This window comes from Marmota flaviventris, chromosome 10 (assembly GCF_047511675.1).
Source record: "Marmota flaviventris isolate mMarFla1 chromosome 10, mMarFla1.hap1, whole genome shotgun sequence".
Lineage (NCBI taxonomy): Eukaryota > Metazoa > Chordata > Mammalia > Rodentia > Sciuridae > Marmota > Marmota flaviventris.
The window spans coordinates 35,163,543-35,181,046 of record NC_092507.1 but is presented as its reverse complement, the minus strand read 5'-3'; the positions used below and the strand labels follow the sequence as shown (position 1 = coordinate 35,181,046).

At 40.9% G+C, this 17,504-nt stretch overlaps 1 protein-coding gene across 2 annotated transcripts in view; it reads right to left on the bottom strand.

Moving 5' to 3' along the window:
* Nasp (nuclear autoantigenic sperm protein) overlaps nt 1-513 on the bottom strand; it is a 31,197-nt gene extending 30,684 nt beyond the window's left edge. The window contains exon 1 of one of the 2 annotated variants that reach the window (XM_027937506.3): nt 314-513. In XM_027937506.3, the coding sequence (XP_027793307.2) occupies nt 314-372 (59 nt within the window). In that variant the 5' untranslated portion in view covers nt 373-513. The remainder of the gene's footprint in view (nt 1-313) is intronic. The other variant, XM_027937505.3, reaches the window with a different exon arrangement.
* Between the last annotated feature and the right edge of the window lie 16,991 nt (nt 514-17,504).

Below are 17,504 nucleotides of genomic sequence, written 5' to 3'. Positions count from 1 at the left end.
GGCCCCGCCTCCTCACCATCAGCCCGAGCCAAGGGAGGAAGGAGAGGGGCAGACGATGGAGACAGCCGCCGCTGCCCCCGGCAAGATGGCGGCCGCAAAAAGCAGGGCAGGGGGCGCCAGCCACCAGCCGTTACCGCTAGTGAGCGGACTCTTAGCAAAAGCGGGGCTTCTACACTGTTCAGGCCTCCCTGAACGCCGGCAGGTCGGGGGGAACCAGTCTTCCCTCCCACTGGTATATCCTCCTACAGAGCCCCCATCCACCAGCTCTACCGCGGACTGGCCAGTGCCTCAAGCGCGCCATGGTCCCGCTTACTTGTCGGCGGAAACCAGTTCCGCGGCGATGGCAGCAGTGGCTGTGGACTCTGTGGCCATCGTTCCCCTCAAGTGGTGGACCTGTGAGCGGAATGGAACCTGTGAGGAAAACAGGAATTTTTGGACGCCAGAGACTTATTAGGGGACAGAAAATGGCAGATTAGGGACCCCTCGCCGCTGGGGCCCTCCTATATACCAGGGCCCTTGCCCCGCCCACCCACTTCCGGATCCTCCTCCCCAGGTTTAAAGGGCCAGGACTCAACCCCTTTCGATATCAAGGGCACCCCCACCCTCTCAGTATGACTCTGTGGGATAATTTCCCTCCCTAGCCCACTTTCCCTCAAAAAATCAACATCCTGCTTCTATAATAAGTAGCGTAAGAAGAACCAGAATCTTGATACTACAACTCCTGACAAGGTGTCAGCCTGCAGCTTCTACAGAAAGTGAAGCCGGAGCTGCTCTGCATGTGTGGAGCGAGTAGCGGAGGCTCTCCTTCTGGCCCCGACACCCGAGAAAGCGACTGAGAGTGTCTCTCCGTCCTCTCAATCTTAACGGATAAACACGCAAGAGCTGAGCACGGGTCCAGCAGTAACGGCTGGAACTGACCTCCGTGAGAGACGCGTGGCTCTGGACCTCAGCAACTACTGACGGAAGAGGATGCTGTTCTAGGATTGGCTACAGCTGAAACTACCGCGCCTGATTCAAAGTTCTGGGCTGCGGCAGGATGAGACTGGCTCCTCCCTCCGGACACGCCCCCTTTAGGTGACCCAATCCGCTTGTGGCGTTGTTTTAGGCCCTACCCAGACTTCAAATCCGACTACTTCAACTCTGTTGAGACCCGTCCCTCGGGGCTGCAGTGTCAGTTTCAACTACATTGGGTTTACTGTGTTTGAATGCTTTAAAGCTATTAGCCGTCATATTTAATCGTAACAACTAAAATACTAATGAGATCAGTGTTATCAGCCATTTCATAGAAAAAGAAACCAAAGTTCAAAAAAGGTTGACCAGCTCAGAAAGTTGCAAGACAAATTGGTTGTGAAAATCTGGGTACCTCATTTTCTACAGCTGGCTGAGTGAAAAATAACTGGCTGGCTGAAAAAGGCTGAACTCCTGGAGCATCATCTATTGCCTTTCACCAGGTACAGCCTACAATGATCAGAACAGGGAGGTTTTTTTTAGCTTCCAGGTTCAGGCACATTAAGCGGGAAAGATACCTCAGGAGAATTTTTATTACAATCTCTCAAGATCCAGGCAGGTTGAAATCTTTGGAGACTAGAACCAGACCCGAAAATGACAATTCCTGTGGTCAAGAGACCTGGAAGCCAGGCATGGTGGCGCACGCCTGTAATCCCAGCCGCTCTGGAGGCTGGGATCAAGTTCAAAGCCAGACTCATCAAAAGTGAGGCGCTAAATAGACCCTGTCTAAATGAAATACAAAATGGGGCTGAGGATGTGGCTCAGTGGTCCAGTGAGTCCTGAGTTCAATTCTCAGTACCAAAAAAAAAGTGCTTGTGTGTGTGTGTGTTGGGGGCGGGGGGGGGGGGGGGGGGCTGGACTATATTATCTGGCTGACCTGAGCCACATCATGTAAGCTTTTAAGATTAAATGCAGGGGGGCTGGGGCTGAGGCTCAGCGGTAGCGCACTTGTCTGGCATGTGTGAGGCTCACAGCACCACATAAAAATAAATTAAAAATAAAGGTCTATCAACAACTAAAAAATTAAAAAATAAAGATTAAATGTAGGGCTGGGGTTGTGGCTCAGTGGTAGAGTACTTGCCTAGCATGTGTGAGGCACTGGGTTCAATTCTCAGCACCATATATTAATTAATTAATTAATTAATTAAAGTCTCCAACAAAAATTTAGAAATTAAATTAAAAATTTTAAATGCAAAAAGAACAATTTTAGGATCCACCACTTAAGGATATTGTGAAAATTAGAGGTGATTAGCGCTGTGCCTGATGCATAGTAAGCACTCATTAAATGGCTACCACAATCTGATATCATGGTGATTGGAGGGTTGGGGTGAGAGCAGGGGAGATCTCTCCAGAGTCCTTGCAGCCAGGGCCAGGGCTGGGGCCTGAGAAATCCATTCCAGTTACCTTTATGACTCATTTATCCATTAAACTATTATACTCTGAGCACCTATGATGTGCAAGGTTTTGCTCTATATCCTAGGGACAACATAAAGAGTCTCTACCTTTGAGGAACTCAACCTTTGTGTCTGGAGGAGAGGTACTGGAGGGGCACTCTATCACTGAGCTACACACCCAGCACCCCCTTTCTTTTTATTTTGAAATAAGGTCTAAGTTGCTAAGGCTGGCCTTGAACTTGGGATCCTCCTGCCTCAGCCTCAGCAGTCACTGGGATTATGGCAAGGTATCAGCACATCCAGCAAGGAACTCAGTCTGAAGAGAACTTTTCTTTTTTTTTTTTTTTTTTTTTGGTACTGGGGGTTGAACCCAGGGCTTTGTCCATCATATATTATATACCAGCCATTATTTTAAACCTACCCACTACTTTCCATCTTAATACCATCATTCTCAATCAAGCCTAGCAACAGTTATGTCTCACCTGCACTACTGAATATACTCTGGTCTGTTTAACTCTCCAGAAAAAAATATTTTTCTTTTCTTTCTTTTTTTTTTTTTTTGGTACCGGGGATTGAACAACTGAGGGGCACTTGCCCACTGACCTGCATCCCCAGCCCTATTTTGTATTTTAGAGACAGGGTCTCACTGAGTTGCTTATTGTCTTGCTTTTGCTGAGGTTAGTTTTGAATTCCTAATCCTTCTATCTCAGTCTCCTGGATGCTTGGATTACAGGCGTGAACCACGGAGCCTAGTGAAAAAAATCTTCGTAAAATGTAAATCAGGAGGCTGGGGTTTAGTTCAGTGGTAGAGCACTTACCTAGCATGGGTGAGGCACTGGGTTTGATTCTCAGCACCACATATAAATAAGTGAAATAAAGGCCCATTGACAAATAAGAATATTTTTTAAAAATGTAAATCAGTTCATATCATTCTCTTGAATAGATTGACATTGCTCTTGAAAGACATTTTGAGGTGCTTATCATTACCTACAAGGTCCTACATGATCTGTTTCCAATTCATGTCTCCAAATTCATATTATATTACTCCCCTTCACACTGGTTTCCTTTCTTTTCCTCAGAATACCCAAGTACTTTCTCATGTTGAGGGGTCTTTGTACCTGTGACCTCTTTACCTAGAAAGCTCTTCTTCCAATACTCTCCAATAACTAGTTCCTGTACATTGTTCTCATTCCAAATGCTACTTCCCAAAGTGATCTTTCCTGGCCAGGCATGTTAACCCCAATGACCTGGAGGCTGAGGCAGGAGGATTGAAAATTTAAAGCCAGGGCTGGGCATCAGCTGGCAGTCTGAAAGTTTGCTGGGGCCCCTTCGTGGAGAAAGGCATCGGGCTCCATTGCCAAAAAATGGACAGGGGGTCCCAATGCTCCGGGGCCCAAAACCACAAATATACGGAGCACTGGAGGAACCCAGCAACCCCATCAGGGTAGTGCCCAGGACACATTGTCCATCAGATCCCTCATCAGACAAACCAGAGGGAGCGGAGGGTTGGACATCTGCGCCTCCGCCAGAGCAGTACTAACTGCAGAAATGGGAGTTCAAATCATTCCCACAGGGGTAAAAGGACCTCTTCCCAAAGGAACAGTAGGCTTATTATTGGGACGCAGCTCTTCTACTCTAAAAGGACTTATGATAAGTCCTGGGGTAATTGATCCTGATTATGAAGGTGAAATAAAAATTATAGCCAGTTCTCCAAAGGGTATATCAGTAATTTCACCAGGAGATAGAATAGCACAGTTACTAATAATACCCAGCCTACATGATAAATTTTCCAGTCATGCTGTAGAAAGAGGTTCCAAGGGATTAGGCTCCACAGGTGTAGATTGGGCTATGTTTTCTTTAAATTTAGATTCTCGCCCCATGCTAAAACTAAATATTCAAGGACATGAATTTAATGGACTACTGGATACAGGTGCAGACCTTAGCATCATCTCTCGTCAAGAATGGCCAAAACATTGGCCATTACAACAAGCCACTCAAACGCTTCGAGGCCTAGGAGTGGCAACTAATCCCCATAGAAGTGCAATGGTATTAGATTGGAAGGATCCTGAAGGATGTGAAGGAACTATACAGCCATATGTATTGGATCATCTTCCCGTAAATTTATGGGGACGAGATGTCCTAGATCAATTAGGTTTGACATTAACAAATAACATCAACCAAAATGCACCCACTATTATGACTAGACAAGGCTTTAGGAAAGGAAAAAGATTAGAAAAACAAGAACAAGGTATAGCAGCACCAACACAAATAGATCAAGGAACAGACAGACATGGGTTGGATTTTCAGAAAGGGCCACTGAGACAATAAAAATTACTTGGAAATCAGAAAGACCAGTATGGGTTCCTCAGTGGCCCCTGACTAAAGAAAAGATACAAGCAGCCCATGACCTGGTCAAACAACAATTAGCGGAAGGACATATACAACCTTCTGTATCTCCCCATAATACTCCCATTTTTGTCATCAAAAAGAAATCTGGTAAATGGAGATTATTGCAAGATTTAAGCGCCATTAATAATGAGATGGTGGGCTGGGGATGTGGCTCAAGCGGTAGCGCGCTTACCTGGCATGCGTGCAGCCCGGGTTCGATCCTCAGTACCACATACAAACAAAGATGTTATATCCGCCGAAAATTAAAAAATAAATATTAAAAAAATAATGAGATGGTTATTATGGGACCTGCTCAATCAGGGATTCCTCAATTGTCTGCTTTGCCAAAAACCTGGTATGTTTTAGTTATAGATATTAAAGATTGTTTTTTTTCAATTCCAATTCATCCTGAGGATAGTCCACGTTTTGCATTTACTATCCCTGCACTGAATCATGAAGGTCCTGATCAGAGATATGAATGGAAAGTACTCCCTCAAGGGATGGCTAACAGCCCAACTATGTGTCAAATTTATGTTAACAAAGTAATCCAGCCACTTAGAAATCAAAATCCTGAACTACAAATATTTCACTATATGGATGATGTATTATTAGCACACAAAGATAAAAGCACATTGCTAGAATGTTATGCCACACTTACAAACTTATTAAAAAATTATAATCTAGAGATAGCAATAGATAAAGTACAATTAAATTTTCCAATTAATTATTTAGGAGTTCTATTATCCTCAACCATGGTCCATCCACCAAAAATTCAAATACGAGTAGATCAACTCAAATCACTTAATGACTTTCAAAAGTTATTAGGAGACATAAATTGGATAAGGCCTTATTTAAGTATACCAACAGGAGAGTTGGGACCTTTATTTGATATCTTAAAAGGTCCATCAGATGCAAATTCACCCCGAATGTTAACGCCTGAAGCAAGAAAGGCATTAAAAATCATTGAAACATATATGGAAAATATGCATTTGGATAGAATTGATATAAGTTTGCCTTTATTATTTATTGTACTACCAACAAAAAATATTCCTACAGGAGTATTTTGGCAAGAAGGTCCATTATTATGGATACATTTATCTTATTCTCCTAACACTATCCTTACTAGGTATCCTGAGGCTGTAGGACAATTAATACTCAAAGGAATAAAAGCAGCAAAGGGAGTGTTTGGAATTTCTCCCAATAAAATTATTACTCCATATACTATGAATCAAATTGATGAGTTAGCTAATGAGTTAAATACTTGGGCAATAATCATGTGCAAATCTAATGTTTCATTTGATAACCACTTACCATCTAATCCTTTATTATCTTTTTGGTCATTGCATCCTGTAATTTTTCCAAAAATGACAAGAAAAACACCTATCATGAATGCTCCAAATATATTCACTGATGGGTCAAATAATGGTACAGCAGCAATAGTTACACCAGATCAAACTTTTACATTTTTAGTACCCAAACAATCAGCTCAAAAGGTAGAGCTTAATGCAGTATTACAAGCTTTTGTGATGTTTAAAGATTCTGTATTTAATTTATTTTCCGATAGTCAGTATATAGTTAATGCTATAGTATCCCTTGAAGATGCTGGTAGGATTTCCCCTTCCTCTACTGTTTTCTCTTTGCTTTCCACTATACAAAGTCTAATCTGGGACAGAAAAGATCCATTCTTTATAGGACATATCAGGGCACATACAGGATTGCCTGGAGCCCTTAGTTTGGGCAATGATTTAGCAGAGAAAACTACACATGACATACATATTTTCTCTACACTAGAAGAAGCTATAAATTTTCATAAAAAGTTCCATGTCAATGCTAATACTTTACAAAAGCGTTTTAACATAACTAAGGAACAAACTAGACAAATAATAAAACAATGTCAAAATTGTGTGACCTTGTTGAGAGCCACAGCCGAAGGGGCCCCAGCAAACTTCCAGCTGCCAGCAACCAGCTGCCGGCTGATGATTGGCTCACAGCGGCCCCAGCAACATCTAGCTGATTGGCTCCTCTGCGGCGATGCTCATTGGGCTGTTTCCCTGCCCTTTCAGACCACGGAGCTGCTCATTGGGGGACTTTTTTGGCTCCACCCATGTGACCCAGCCAATCGGCCTCAAGAGCAGGAGGATTGTGGGAGAGGTGGAGAGAAGCTTGTGTGGGAGAGAGAGGCTTGTGGAAAGCCGGTGGTGGCAGTTGAGGCTCTGAGGATTTTTCCTGAGAGGCTGTTTTGTTTGGCGTGTGTGGTTCTAAAAATAAAGTTAGTTTCTTTTGACAAGTGGCTCCTGATTGTGCCCAGCCAGACTGCGGCATTTGGTGGCTCGCACGGGGAGCGACTGAGGGTAAGTGAAACTGCTCGCCCCTGAGGGCAGGGCGAGAGGATGGGTAGCCATTTTAAGATTCCTCTTTTATTTTGCTTCACTTTTGTTTTAAGTTGCCTGTCCCTGGAGATGAGTGAGACGGAAGAAAAACCGCTCACATCTGAGGAAAAACTATTTACGTCTGAGGAACAGATAGGGAGAAAGGACGGATGCACATGTCAGGAGGATAGAAAGGCTATAATGACTTTTTGTTGTTCCCTTTTTATTTCATTCTGTCTCGGTTTTGTTTGGCGTCATCTTGTTGGGTTGTATTATAGTAGAAATACGGGATCAGAAATTAGTAAAAAACAAACTGAAAGAGTGTTAAGTAAATTGTTAGAGGAAGGAGGCATCTCAGTAAAATCAAGAACAATCAGGGCATACGTTGATACAATACAAAAATGTAGCCCATGGCTTTTTAAGGAGGAGTTGTTAAATATATCACAATGGAACCATCATGGTGAAGATTTAAAAAGAATAGAAAAGAAAAGCCCAGGGACTCTGCCAGTTGGCACATTGCCATTGTGGACGTTCGTATCTTGTTTGCTTAGTCCAAAGCCTTCAGTTCAGACAATGGTAGAGGAAGGAGAAGACATAATGATTCAAGTAAAAGAGAAGGTCTCTCAAGTTAGTCAGACAGAGGAAAAGATTCAAGTAAAAGAGAAGGCCTCTCAAGCTAGTCAGACAGAGAAAGAAAGTGTAAAACAGAAAAAGCCATCAGGGGGAAAGTTACAACAGGAGACTGCTACTAACACCTTTCTATCACCAGAGGGTGTAAGTGTCCAACCAACAGCACCACCTCTACAGGAGACTGCTACTAACACCTTTCTATCACCAGAGGGCGTAAGTGTCCAACCAACAATGCCACCTCCATATGCTGGGAGGCCCCCAACCCCCACAGTTGATAGTTGGGATCCTGAGACAAGATCTCAAATATTAACATGCCCTGTATTTGAGGCAGGAGGGCAGCGATTTTACCAAGTTTTAAATTTCAAAACAGTGAAGCAGCTAAAAGAGGCTGTAACAACCTATGGTCCTCAAGCACCCTTCACTGTAAGCATGGTCGAATCCATTAACAACTTGAACATGACGCCAGCAGATTGGGCTAATATGTGTAAAGCTGTGCTAAATGGAGGACAATACCTGTTATGGAAGGTTGCCAATGAGGAATTTTGCAAGGAGACGGCTAGGCGAAATGCAGCAGCTGGTTATCCTCAGAGAAATCTAGATATGTTGTTAGGAAAGGGACCTCATGAGGATCAGCAGCAACAAATTGCATATGATCCTGGTGTATATGCACAAATTGCTGTAGATGCAATTAAGGCATGGAAGACTTTACAAGGACATGGAGGTTTACAAGGTCAATTATCTAAGGTAATACAAGGAGCTAATGAACCTTATGCTGAATTTGTAGATAGGCTTATTCAAACAGCTACCAGAGTTTTTGGGAATACAGAACAAGCAATGCCATTACTAAAACACCTGGCTTATGAGCAAGCGAATCATTGGTGCAGAGATATCATTAGACCATGGAAACATGAAGATTTAAACACATATATTAAATTATGTAGAGACATTAATGAACAAGAGCAAGTCGTGGCAGCTGCAGTAAAACAGGCTTTAGATACCAGAGACATTAATGAACAAGGGCAAATTGTGGCAGCTGCAGTAAAACAGGCTTTAGATGCCAGGCCAAGAACATGCTACAATTGTGAACAAACAGGACATTTTAAAAGGAATTGCCCCATTGGAGGAGGGTTTAACAAAACTAGGTATCAAAGGAGTAAAATACCAGGTATTTGCCCATGATGCCGTAGAGGGAGACATTGGGCTAATGAATGCCGTTCTCAAACCACCATAGAGGGTACTCCATTATCAAAAAACGAACAAGGACCAGGAGTTTATCCACGATATCGTGGAGAAATGCATCGGGCTCCATTGCCAAAAAATGGACAGGGGGGCCCAATGCTCCGGGGCCCAAAACCACAAATATACGGAGCACTGGAGGAACCCAGCAACCCCATCAGGGTAGTGCCCAGGACACATTGTCCATCAGATCCCTCATCATACAAACCAGAGGGAGCGCAGGGTTGGACATCTGCGCCTCCGCCAGAGCAGTACTAACTCCAGAGATGGGAGATCAAATCATTCCCACAGGGGTGAAAGGACCTCTTCCCAAAGGAACAGTAGGCTTATTATTGGGACGCAGCTCTTCTACTCTAAAAGGACTTATGATAAGTCCTGGGGTAATTGATCCCAATTATGAAGGTGAAATAAAAATTATAGCCAGTTCTCCAAAGGGTATATCAGTAATTTCACCAGGAGATAGAATAGCACAGTTACTAATAATACCCAGCCTACATGATAAATTTTCCAGTCATGCTGTAGAAAGAGGTTCCAAGGGATTAGGCTCCACAGGTGTAGATTGGGCTATGCTTTCTTTAAATTTAGATTCTCGCCCCATGCTAAAACTAAATATTCAAGGACATGAATTTAATGGACTACTGGATACAGGTGCAGACCTTAGCATCATCTCTCGTCAAGAATGGCCAAAACATTGGCCATTACAACAAGCCACTCAAACGCTTCGAGGCCTAGGAGTGGCAACTAATCCCCATAGAAGTGCAATGGTATTAGATTGGAAGGATCCTGAAGGATGTGAAGGAACTATACAGCCATATGTATTGGATCATCTTCCCGTAAATTTATGGGGACGAGATGTCCTAGATCAATTAGGTTTGACACTAACAAATAACATCAACCAAAATGCACCCACTATTATGACTAGACAAGGTTTTAGGAAAGGAAAAAGATTACAAAAACAAGAACAAGGTATAGCAGCACCAACACAAATAGATCAAGGAACAGACAGACATGGGTTGGATTTTCAGAAAGGGCCACTGAGACAATAAAAATTACTTGGAAATCAGAAAGACCAGTATGGGTTCCTCAGTGGCCCCTGACTAAAGAAAAGATACAAGCAGCCCATGACCTGGTCAAACAACAATTAGCGGAAGGACATATACAACCTTCTGTATCTCCCCATAATACTCCCATTTTTGTCATCAAAAAGAAATCTGGTAAATGGAGATTATTGCAAGATTTAAGAGCCATTAATAATGAGATGGTTATTATGGGACCTGCTCAATCAGGGATTCCTCAGTTGTCTGCTTTGCCAAAAACCTGGTATGTTTTAGTTATAGATATTAAAGATTGTTTTTTTTTCAATTCCAATTCATCCTGAGGATAGTCCACGTTTTGCATTTACTATCCCTGCACTGAATCATGAAGGTCCTGATCAGAGATATGAATGGAAAGTACTCCCTCAAGGGATGGCTAACAGCCCAACTATGTGTCAAATTTATGTTAACAAAGCAATCCAGCCACTTAGAAATCAAAATCCTGAACTACAAATATTTCACTATATGGATGATGTATTATTAGCACACAAAGATAAAAACACATTGCTAGAATGTTATGCCACACTTACAAACTTATTAAAAAAATTATAATCTAGAGATAGCAATAGATAAAGTACAATTAAATTTTCCAATTAATTATTTAGGAGTTCTATTATCCTCAACCATGGTCCGTCCACCAAAAATTCAAATACGAGTAGATCAACTCAAATCACTTAATGACTTTCAAAAGTTATTAGGAGACATAAATTGGATAAGGCCTTATTTAGGTATACCAACAGGAGAGTTGGGACCTTTATTTGATATCCTAAAAGGTCCATCAGATCCAAATTCACCCCGAATGTTAACGCCTGAAGCAAGAAAGGCATTAAAAATCATTGAAACATATATGGAAAATATGCATTTGGATAGAATTGATATAAGTTTGCCTTTATTATTTATTGTACTACCAACAAAAAATATTCCTACAGGAGTATTTTGGCAAGAAGGTCCATTATTGTGGATACATTTATCTTATTCTCCTAACACTATTCTTACTAGGTATCCTGAGGCTGTAGGACAATTAATACTCAAAGGAATAAAAGCAGCAAAGGGAGTGTTTGAATTTCTCCCAATAAAATTATTACTCCATATACTATGAATCAAATTGATGAGTTAGCTAATGAGTTAAATACTTGGGCAATAATCATCTAATGTTTCATTTGATAACCACTTACCATCTAATCCTTTATTGTCTTTTTGGTCATTGCATCCTGTAATTTTTCCAAAAATGACAAGAAAAACACCTATCATGAATGCTCCAAATATATTCACTGATGGGTCAAATAATGGTACAGCAGCAGTAGTTACCCCTGATCAAACTTTTACATTTTTAGTACCCAAACAATCAGCTCAAAAGGTAGAGCTTAATGCAGTTTTACAAGCTTTTGTGATGTTTAAAGATTCTGTATTTAATTTATTTTCTGATAGTCAGTATGTAGTTAATGCTATAGTATCTCTTGAAGATGCTGGTAGGATTTCCCTTTCTTCTACTGTTTTCTCTTTGCTTTCCACTATACAAAGTCTAATCTGGGACAGAAAAGATCCATTCTTTTTTTTTTTTTTTTTTTTTAAAGAGAGAGTGAAAGAGGGAGAGAGAGAGAGACAGAGAATTTTAATATTTATTTTTTAGTTATTGGCGGACACAACATCTTTGTTTGTATGTGGTGCTGAGGATCGAACCCGGGCCGCACGCATGCCAGGTGAGCGCGCTACCGCTTGAGCCACATCCCCAGCCCAAGATCCATTCTTTATAGGACATATCAGGGCACATACAGGATTGCCTGGAGCCCTTAGTTTGGGCAATGATTTAGCAGAGAAAACTACACATGACATACATATTTTCTCTACACTAGAAGAAGCTATAAATTTTCATAAAAAGTTCCATGTCAATGCTAATACTTTACAAAAGCGTTTTAAAATAACTAAGGAACAAGCTAGACAAATAATAAAACAATGTCAAAATTGTGTGACCTTTTTACCACAAGTTAATCTTGGAGTCAATCCTAGAGGATTGATACCTAACCATATTTGGCAGATGGACGTCACACACTTCCCAGAATTTGGAAAATTAAAATATTTGCATGTTACAGTTGATACTTCTTCTGGATTTTTGATGGGCTCCCTTCATGCCGGAGAAAAAACTAAAGATGTTATAGCTCATTGCTTACAAAATTTTGCCACTGTGGGTGTTCCAAAACAGTTAAAAACAGATAATGCCCCTGGTTATACTTCTACCTCTTTTAAACAATTTTGCTCAACATTTGGCATTACTCATATATCAGGAATCCCATACAATCCACAGGGACAAGGCATAGTTGAAAGAGCTCATCAAACTATTAAAATGTACTTATTAAAGCAAAAAGAAGGAATTGGGAAGGGGTATATATTCCCCAAAGATAAACTTAAAATAACCCTTTTTACTCTAAACTTTTTAAATTTGGATTCATCAGGACTTAGTGCTGCGGAAAGGCATATGTGTCCAAAAAATGTGCATAAGCCCAAGGTACTTTGGAAGGATATTCTAACAGGACAATGGAAAGGTCCTGACCCAGTAATTGTCTGGAGTCGGGGGTCTGTTTGTGTGTTTCCACAGGGAGAACAGCAGCCGATTTGGATTCCAGAGAGATTAACCAAGGTCCTGACCCAGTGATTGTCTGGAGTCGGGGGTCTGTTTATGTGTTTCCACAGGGAGAACAGCAGCCGATTTGGATTCCAGAAAGATTAACTAAAGCGATTTCTACAGACCAAAAAGAAGATGATTTGGCTCAAATCCATAACAACTGATATCCAAAACTCCAGTTTGGCTATTCTTACATCTGCAACAGAACCAGGATGCTTTTTTCAATATCTATTTTATTATTGCCCTTTGCCATATCATGAAGTTCTATTTTGTTTTTTGAGCTCATAAAGATCTAGGTTAATGTTTTGCTGATCAGTTCTATTTTTTTGACTATAGAGTTTTTAAACATTGCAATGGAAATTTCACCTGTAAAAAGTTATAAGGCCTTTACTATTATGTTATGTGTTGTATGTATTCTATTATGTGTGCACACTTGTGTTTTGTGTTATATGTTTGAATGTATGTATGTCCATATATCATATATGATGAGCGCTCATGAAAAAATGGATCCAAATATATATTTTTTTATATTCACGTGATTTAAATGGTTTAATTTAAATTGGGTAAACAACTGTTCAGGATTGTTTTAATATGTGAACAAAAAAGGAGGTTAACAGATCTGTTTGTTTACTTTCACCTTTCCTTTTCATTATATTTAATAATTCTCTTAAAGACAATGTAAATTATTAAGAAAATTGTTTTCTTTTAGTGCCTTCTGGAATGTCACATAATTTTTTCTTTAGCCATTATTGCCAGAATTCCTATCTTCATCCCAGTGCTGGTGAAGTCAAAGATAAAACCAATCTACAGCTTCTGCAATAGCCATCACTGAACTGCTTGCAGAACTTGCCTGGACACATTGTGAACTCACCTGTATGCATTGTGAACTATCTGTTGGTGCAGCGACTTGTGGTAGTGTTGGGGTATTTTTGCTGATGATGTCATCGGTTTTACAATTTTTCCAAAAGGAGCCGTCAATTGGCTTGGTGTATCTTCCTCCCTTCTGCTTGTCATGATCGTTCTGCTAAAATTTGGGGGCCAACAGAGGTGAGGCAAAGAACCTCACCCCGCCGCTGGTACAAAGACCTCTCCACAGGTGTGGCTGTATACTGGACCGGTAGTCAGTGACGGGTAAGATCCAATTGCAATGGTACCAACCTAACGGGTAAGAACCATATGTACTATTGGACAACCTAAGGCAGGCACGGTCCCTAAGCCACATGCTTGTTGTTTAAACAGAGGGGGGGAGATGTTGAGAGCCACAGCCGATGGGGCCCCAGCAAACTTTCAGACTGCCAGCTGATGATTGGCTCACAGCGGCCCCAGCAACTTCTAGCTGATTGGCTCCTCTTCGGTGATGCTCATTGGGCTGTTTCCCTGCCCTTTCAGACCACGGAGCTGCTCATTGGGGGACTTTTTTGGCTCTGCCCACGTGACCCAGCCAATCGGCCTCAAGAGCAGGAGGATTGTGGGAGGTGGAGAGGCTTGTGTTTGAGAGAGAGGCTTGTGGGAAGACGGTGGTGGCAGTTGGGGCTCTGAGGGTTTTTCCTGAGAGGCTGTTTTGTTTGGCGTGTGTGGTTCTAAAAATGAAGTTAGTTTCTTTTGACAAGTGGCTCCAGATTGTTCCCAGCCAGACTGCGGCAGCTGAGGTTGTGGCTCAGAGGTAGAGTGCTCACCTAGCATGCATGAGACACTGAGTTCAATTCTCAGCACTGCATAAAATAAAATAAAGACATTGTGTCCACCTATAACTAACTAAATAAATAAATAAAAGAAAATTCAAAGCCACCCTCACTAATCAAAGAGGTCTTCTCTGACCATGTAACTGAAATTAGCCTCCCCTTGTGTATTTCTTTAATGGTACTTATCAAAAGCTAAAGTTCTGGCTTAACATGCCTATAATCCCAGCAACTGGGGATGCTAAGGCAGGATTGCAAGTTCAAAGCAATTTAGCAAGGCCTTAGGTAACTTAGCAATACCCCGTCTCAAAATAAAAAATAATAAGGGCTAGGGATGTAAGTCACTGGTAAAGTACCACTGGGTTCAATTTCTAATAAAAAAAAAAAGAAGAAGAAGATTTAGGGGCTGGGGATGTGGCTCAAGTGGTAGCGCACTCACCTAGCATGCGTGAGGCACTGGGTTCGATTCTCAGCACCACATAAAAATTTAAAAAAGCACCACATAAAAATAAAATAAAGATATTGTGTCCACCTAAAAAAAAACTAAAAAATAAATTTTTATTTAAAAAATATTTTAAAAACTAAAATTCTTGGGGAAGGGGGGGAATGGGATAATTAATGATGATGGAATGTGATGATCATTTCTATCCAAAGTACATGTATGAAGACATGAATTGGTATGAATACACTACGTATCCACCAGAGATATGAAAAATTGTGCTCTATATATGTAATAAGAATTATAATGCATTCTGCTGTCATATATTAAAAAAATTACATAAAAATAAAATAAAATTACTAAAGTTCTTATTTATTTATATTTTTTATTCAGAATATGCAAGTTCCATGTGACCTTTTCTGTCTTGTATTTCCAATACATTCAATAGAATCCATCTGACTCAGACTAAGTGTCCAAAATTAACTTTTTAATGAATGAATGAATAAAGTAATCATGGAATAATCATAATTAGAACTAGGAAAAGAGTTCACACAAAATTTATAGACTTAAAATAGAAAACAAGATTTCATAGCAAATGAAAACAGAGTTGAGGTATACTTCAGTGGTAGAGCATTTGCCTAGCATGTGGGAGGCCCTGGGTTCCATCACAAAAAAGATGAGGGGTGGGGAACACAGATGGGACTTCATATTTTTATTTTAGTATTGGGGATTGAACCCAGGAATAATTAACCACTGAGCCACATCCCTAGCCCTTTTTGTTATTTTGAGACAGGGTCTCACTAAGCTGCTAAGGCCTTGCTAAGTTGCTGAGGCTGGCCTCATAGTGATTCTCCCGCCTCAGCTTCCTGAGTTGCTGGATGACAGGTATGTACCATCACACCTGGAAATTGGGACTTTATCTTGAAGAAAAAATAAAAATTGTTTTTAATGTGATTTATAGAGAACTTCCAGTTAAAAATGGTGGGTTGAGCTGGGTATGGTAATACAAGCCAAGTGTAGCTACTGTACTCACCTACTGAGCTATATTCCCAAGTCCATAGCACTGGGTTTGATCTTCAGCACCACATAAAAATAAATAATATAAAGGTATTATGTCCATCTACAATGAGAGAGAGAGAAAGAGAAAGAGAGAAAGAGAGATTGATTGATTTTCGGAGGTAGTTTGAACTTCTAAATATTCTGCCTCAAACCAAGAATGGAAGTTTATTCTGGGGAGAGGATAAAACAAAAAGGTTATTGAACTGAATAAAAAATTGAGAGTAAATCAGGTGCAATGGTGTGTGCCTCCAATCATAGCTACTTGAGAGGGGAGGCAGGAAGATCACAAATTTAAGATCAGCCTGGACAACTTGGCCAGACCCTATCTCAAAATAAAAATTTTAAAAAGTCGGGGGTAGGGGGGACATGGCTCAGTGGTTAAGCACCTCTGGGTTTGATTCCTGGTACCTAGAACCAAAAAAAAAAAAAAGAGCAGTGCTGAGGGTACTGGAAATATATCACAGTAGTAGAACATTTGCCTCACATGTGTGAGATCCTAGGATTAATCCCCAGTACTGGGGGGGGGGGGAAACATGGGGGCGGGGGCTGGTACAAAGAGGGCTTAGGGATGTAGCTTTGGGATAGAGCATTTGCCTAACTTGTGTGAGACCCTGGTTTGAATCCTTGATCCCCCAAAAAACTAAATAAATGAAGGAAAGTTAAGGGTAGAAAAAGACACTGAAAAGAGAGGAATTAAATAAATGTAGACATATAAAATCTGAGACTTTGTGATAGATTGCTAGTTGTTTGTATTTTCTCTTCTTTTACAGCAGTAATAGAATCCTGGACATGCGTGGTGGCACACAGCCTGTAATCCCAATGGCTCTGGAGGTTGAGGCAGGAGGATCAGAGCCAGCCTCAGCAAAAGCAAGGTGCTAAGCAACTTAGTGAGACCCTGTCTCTAAATGAAATACAAAATAGGGCTGGGGATGTGGCTCAGTGATTGAGTGCCCCCAAGTTCATCCCTGTACCCCCCCAAAAAAAAGTGCAAAGTTGGCAGAATGGAAATCAAAACTGTTAATGTTCCTTGGAACAAGAATTGCCTTCATGATGGCATTTTAATCAATGGGAAATAAATGGAAGTAACAAATGCAACTTCTTCATGGACATATCAGTGGGAAGGGGCTGTAAATCAGATCACAGTGGTGGGCTGGGGATATAGCTCAGTGATAGAGCACTTGCCTAGCATGTGCAAGGCCCTAAATTTAATCCCCAGTACTGGGAAAAAAAAAAAAAAGCACCAAAGACACAGTGATGAACTATGTTGGACATGTAAGCAGGAAAAATGCTCCAAGAATGACAAAGCAGTAAGAGACCAGCCTGAGCAACTTCCATGGACCAGCTTAGCTTCATAGAATCACCATACCAGATCTGAATTGCTTACTCTCAAAATGTTGTACAGCAAAAAATAAATAATTACTTTGTATTTATATTTAATTAAAAATTTTTAAGATAGAGTCTCACCTTGCTGCCCAGACTAGATTCAAGTGATCCTCCTGCCTCATATTCCCAAGTAGCTATGACTAAAGACATGTACCACTATGTCCAGTTTTATTTTATATACATTAAATTTATTTAAGTAATATTT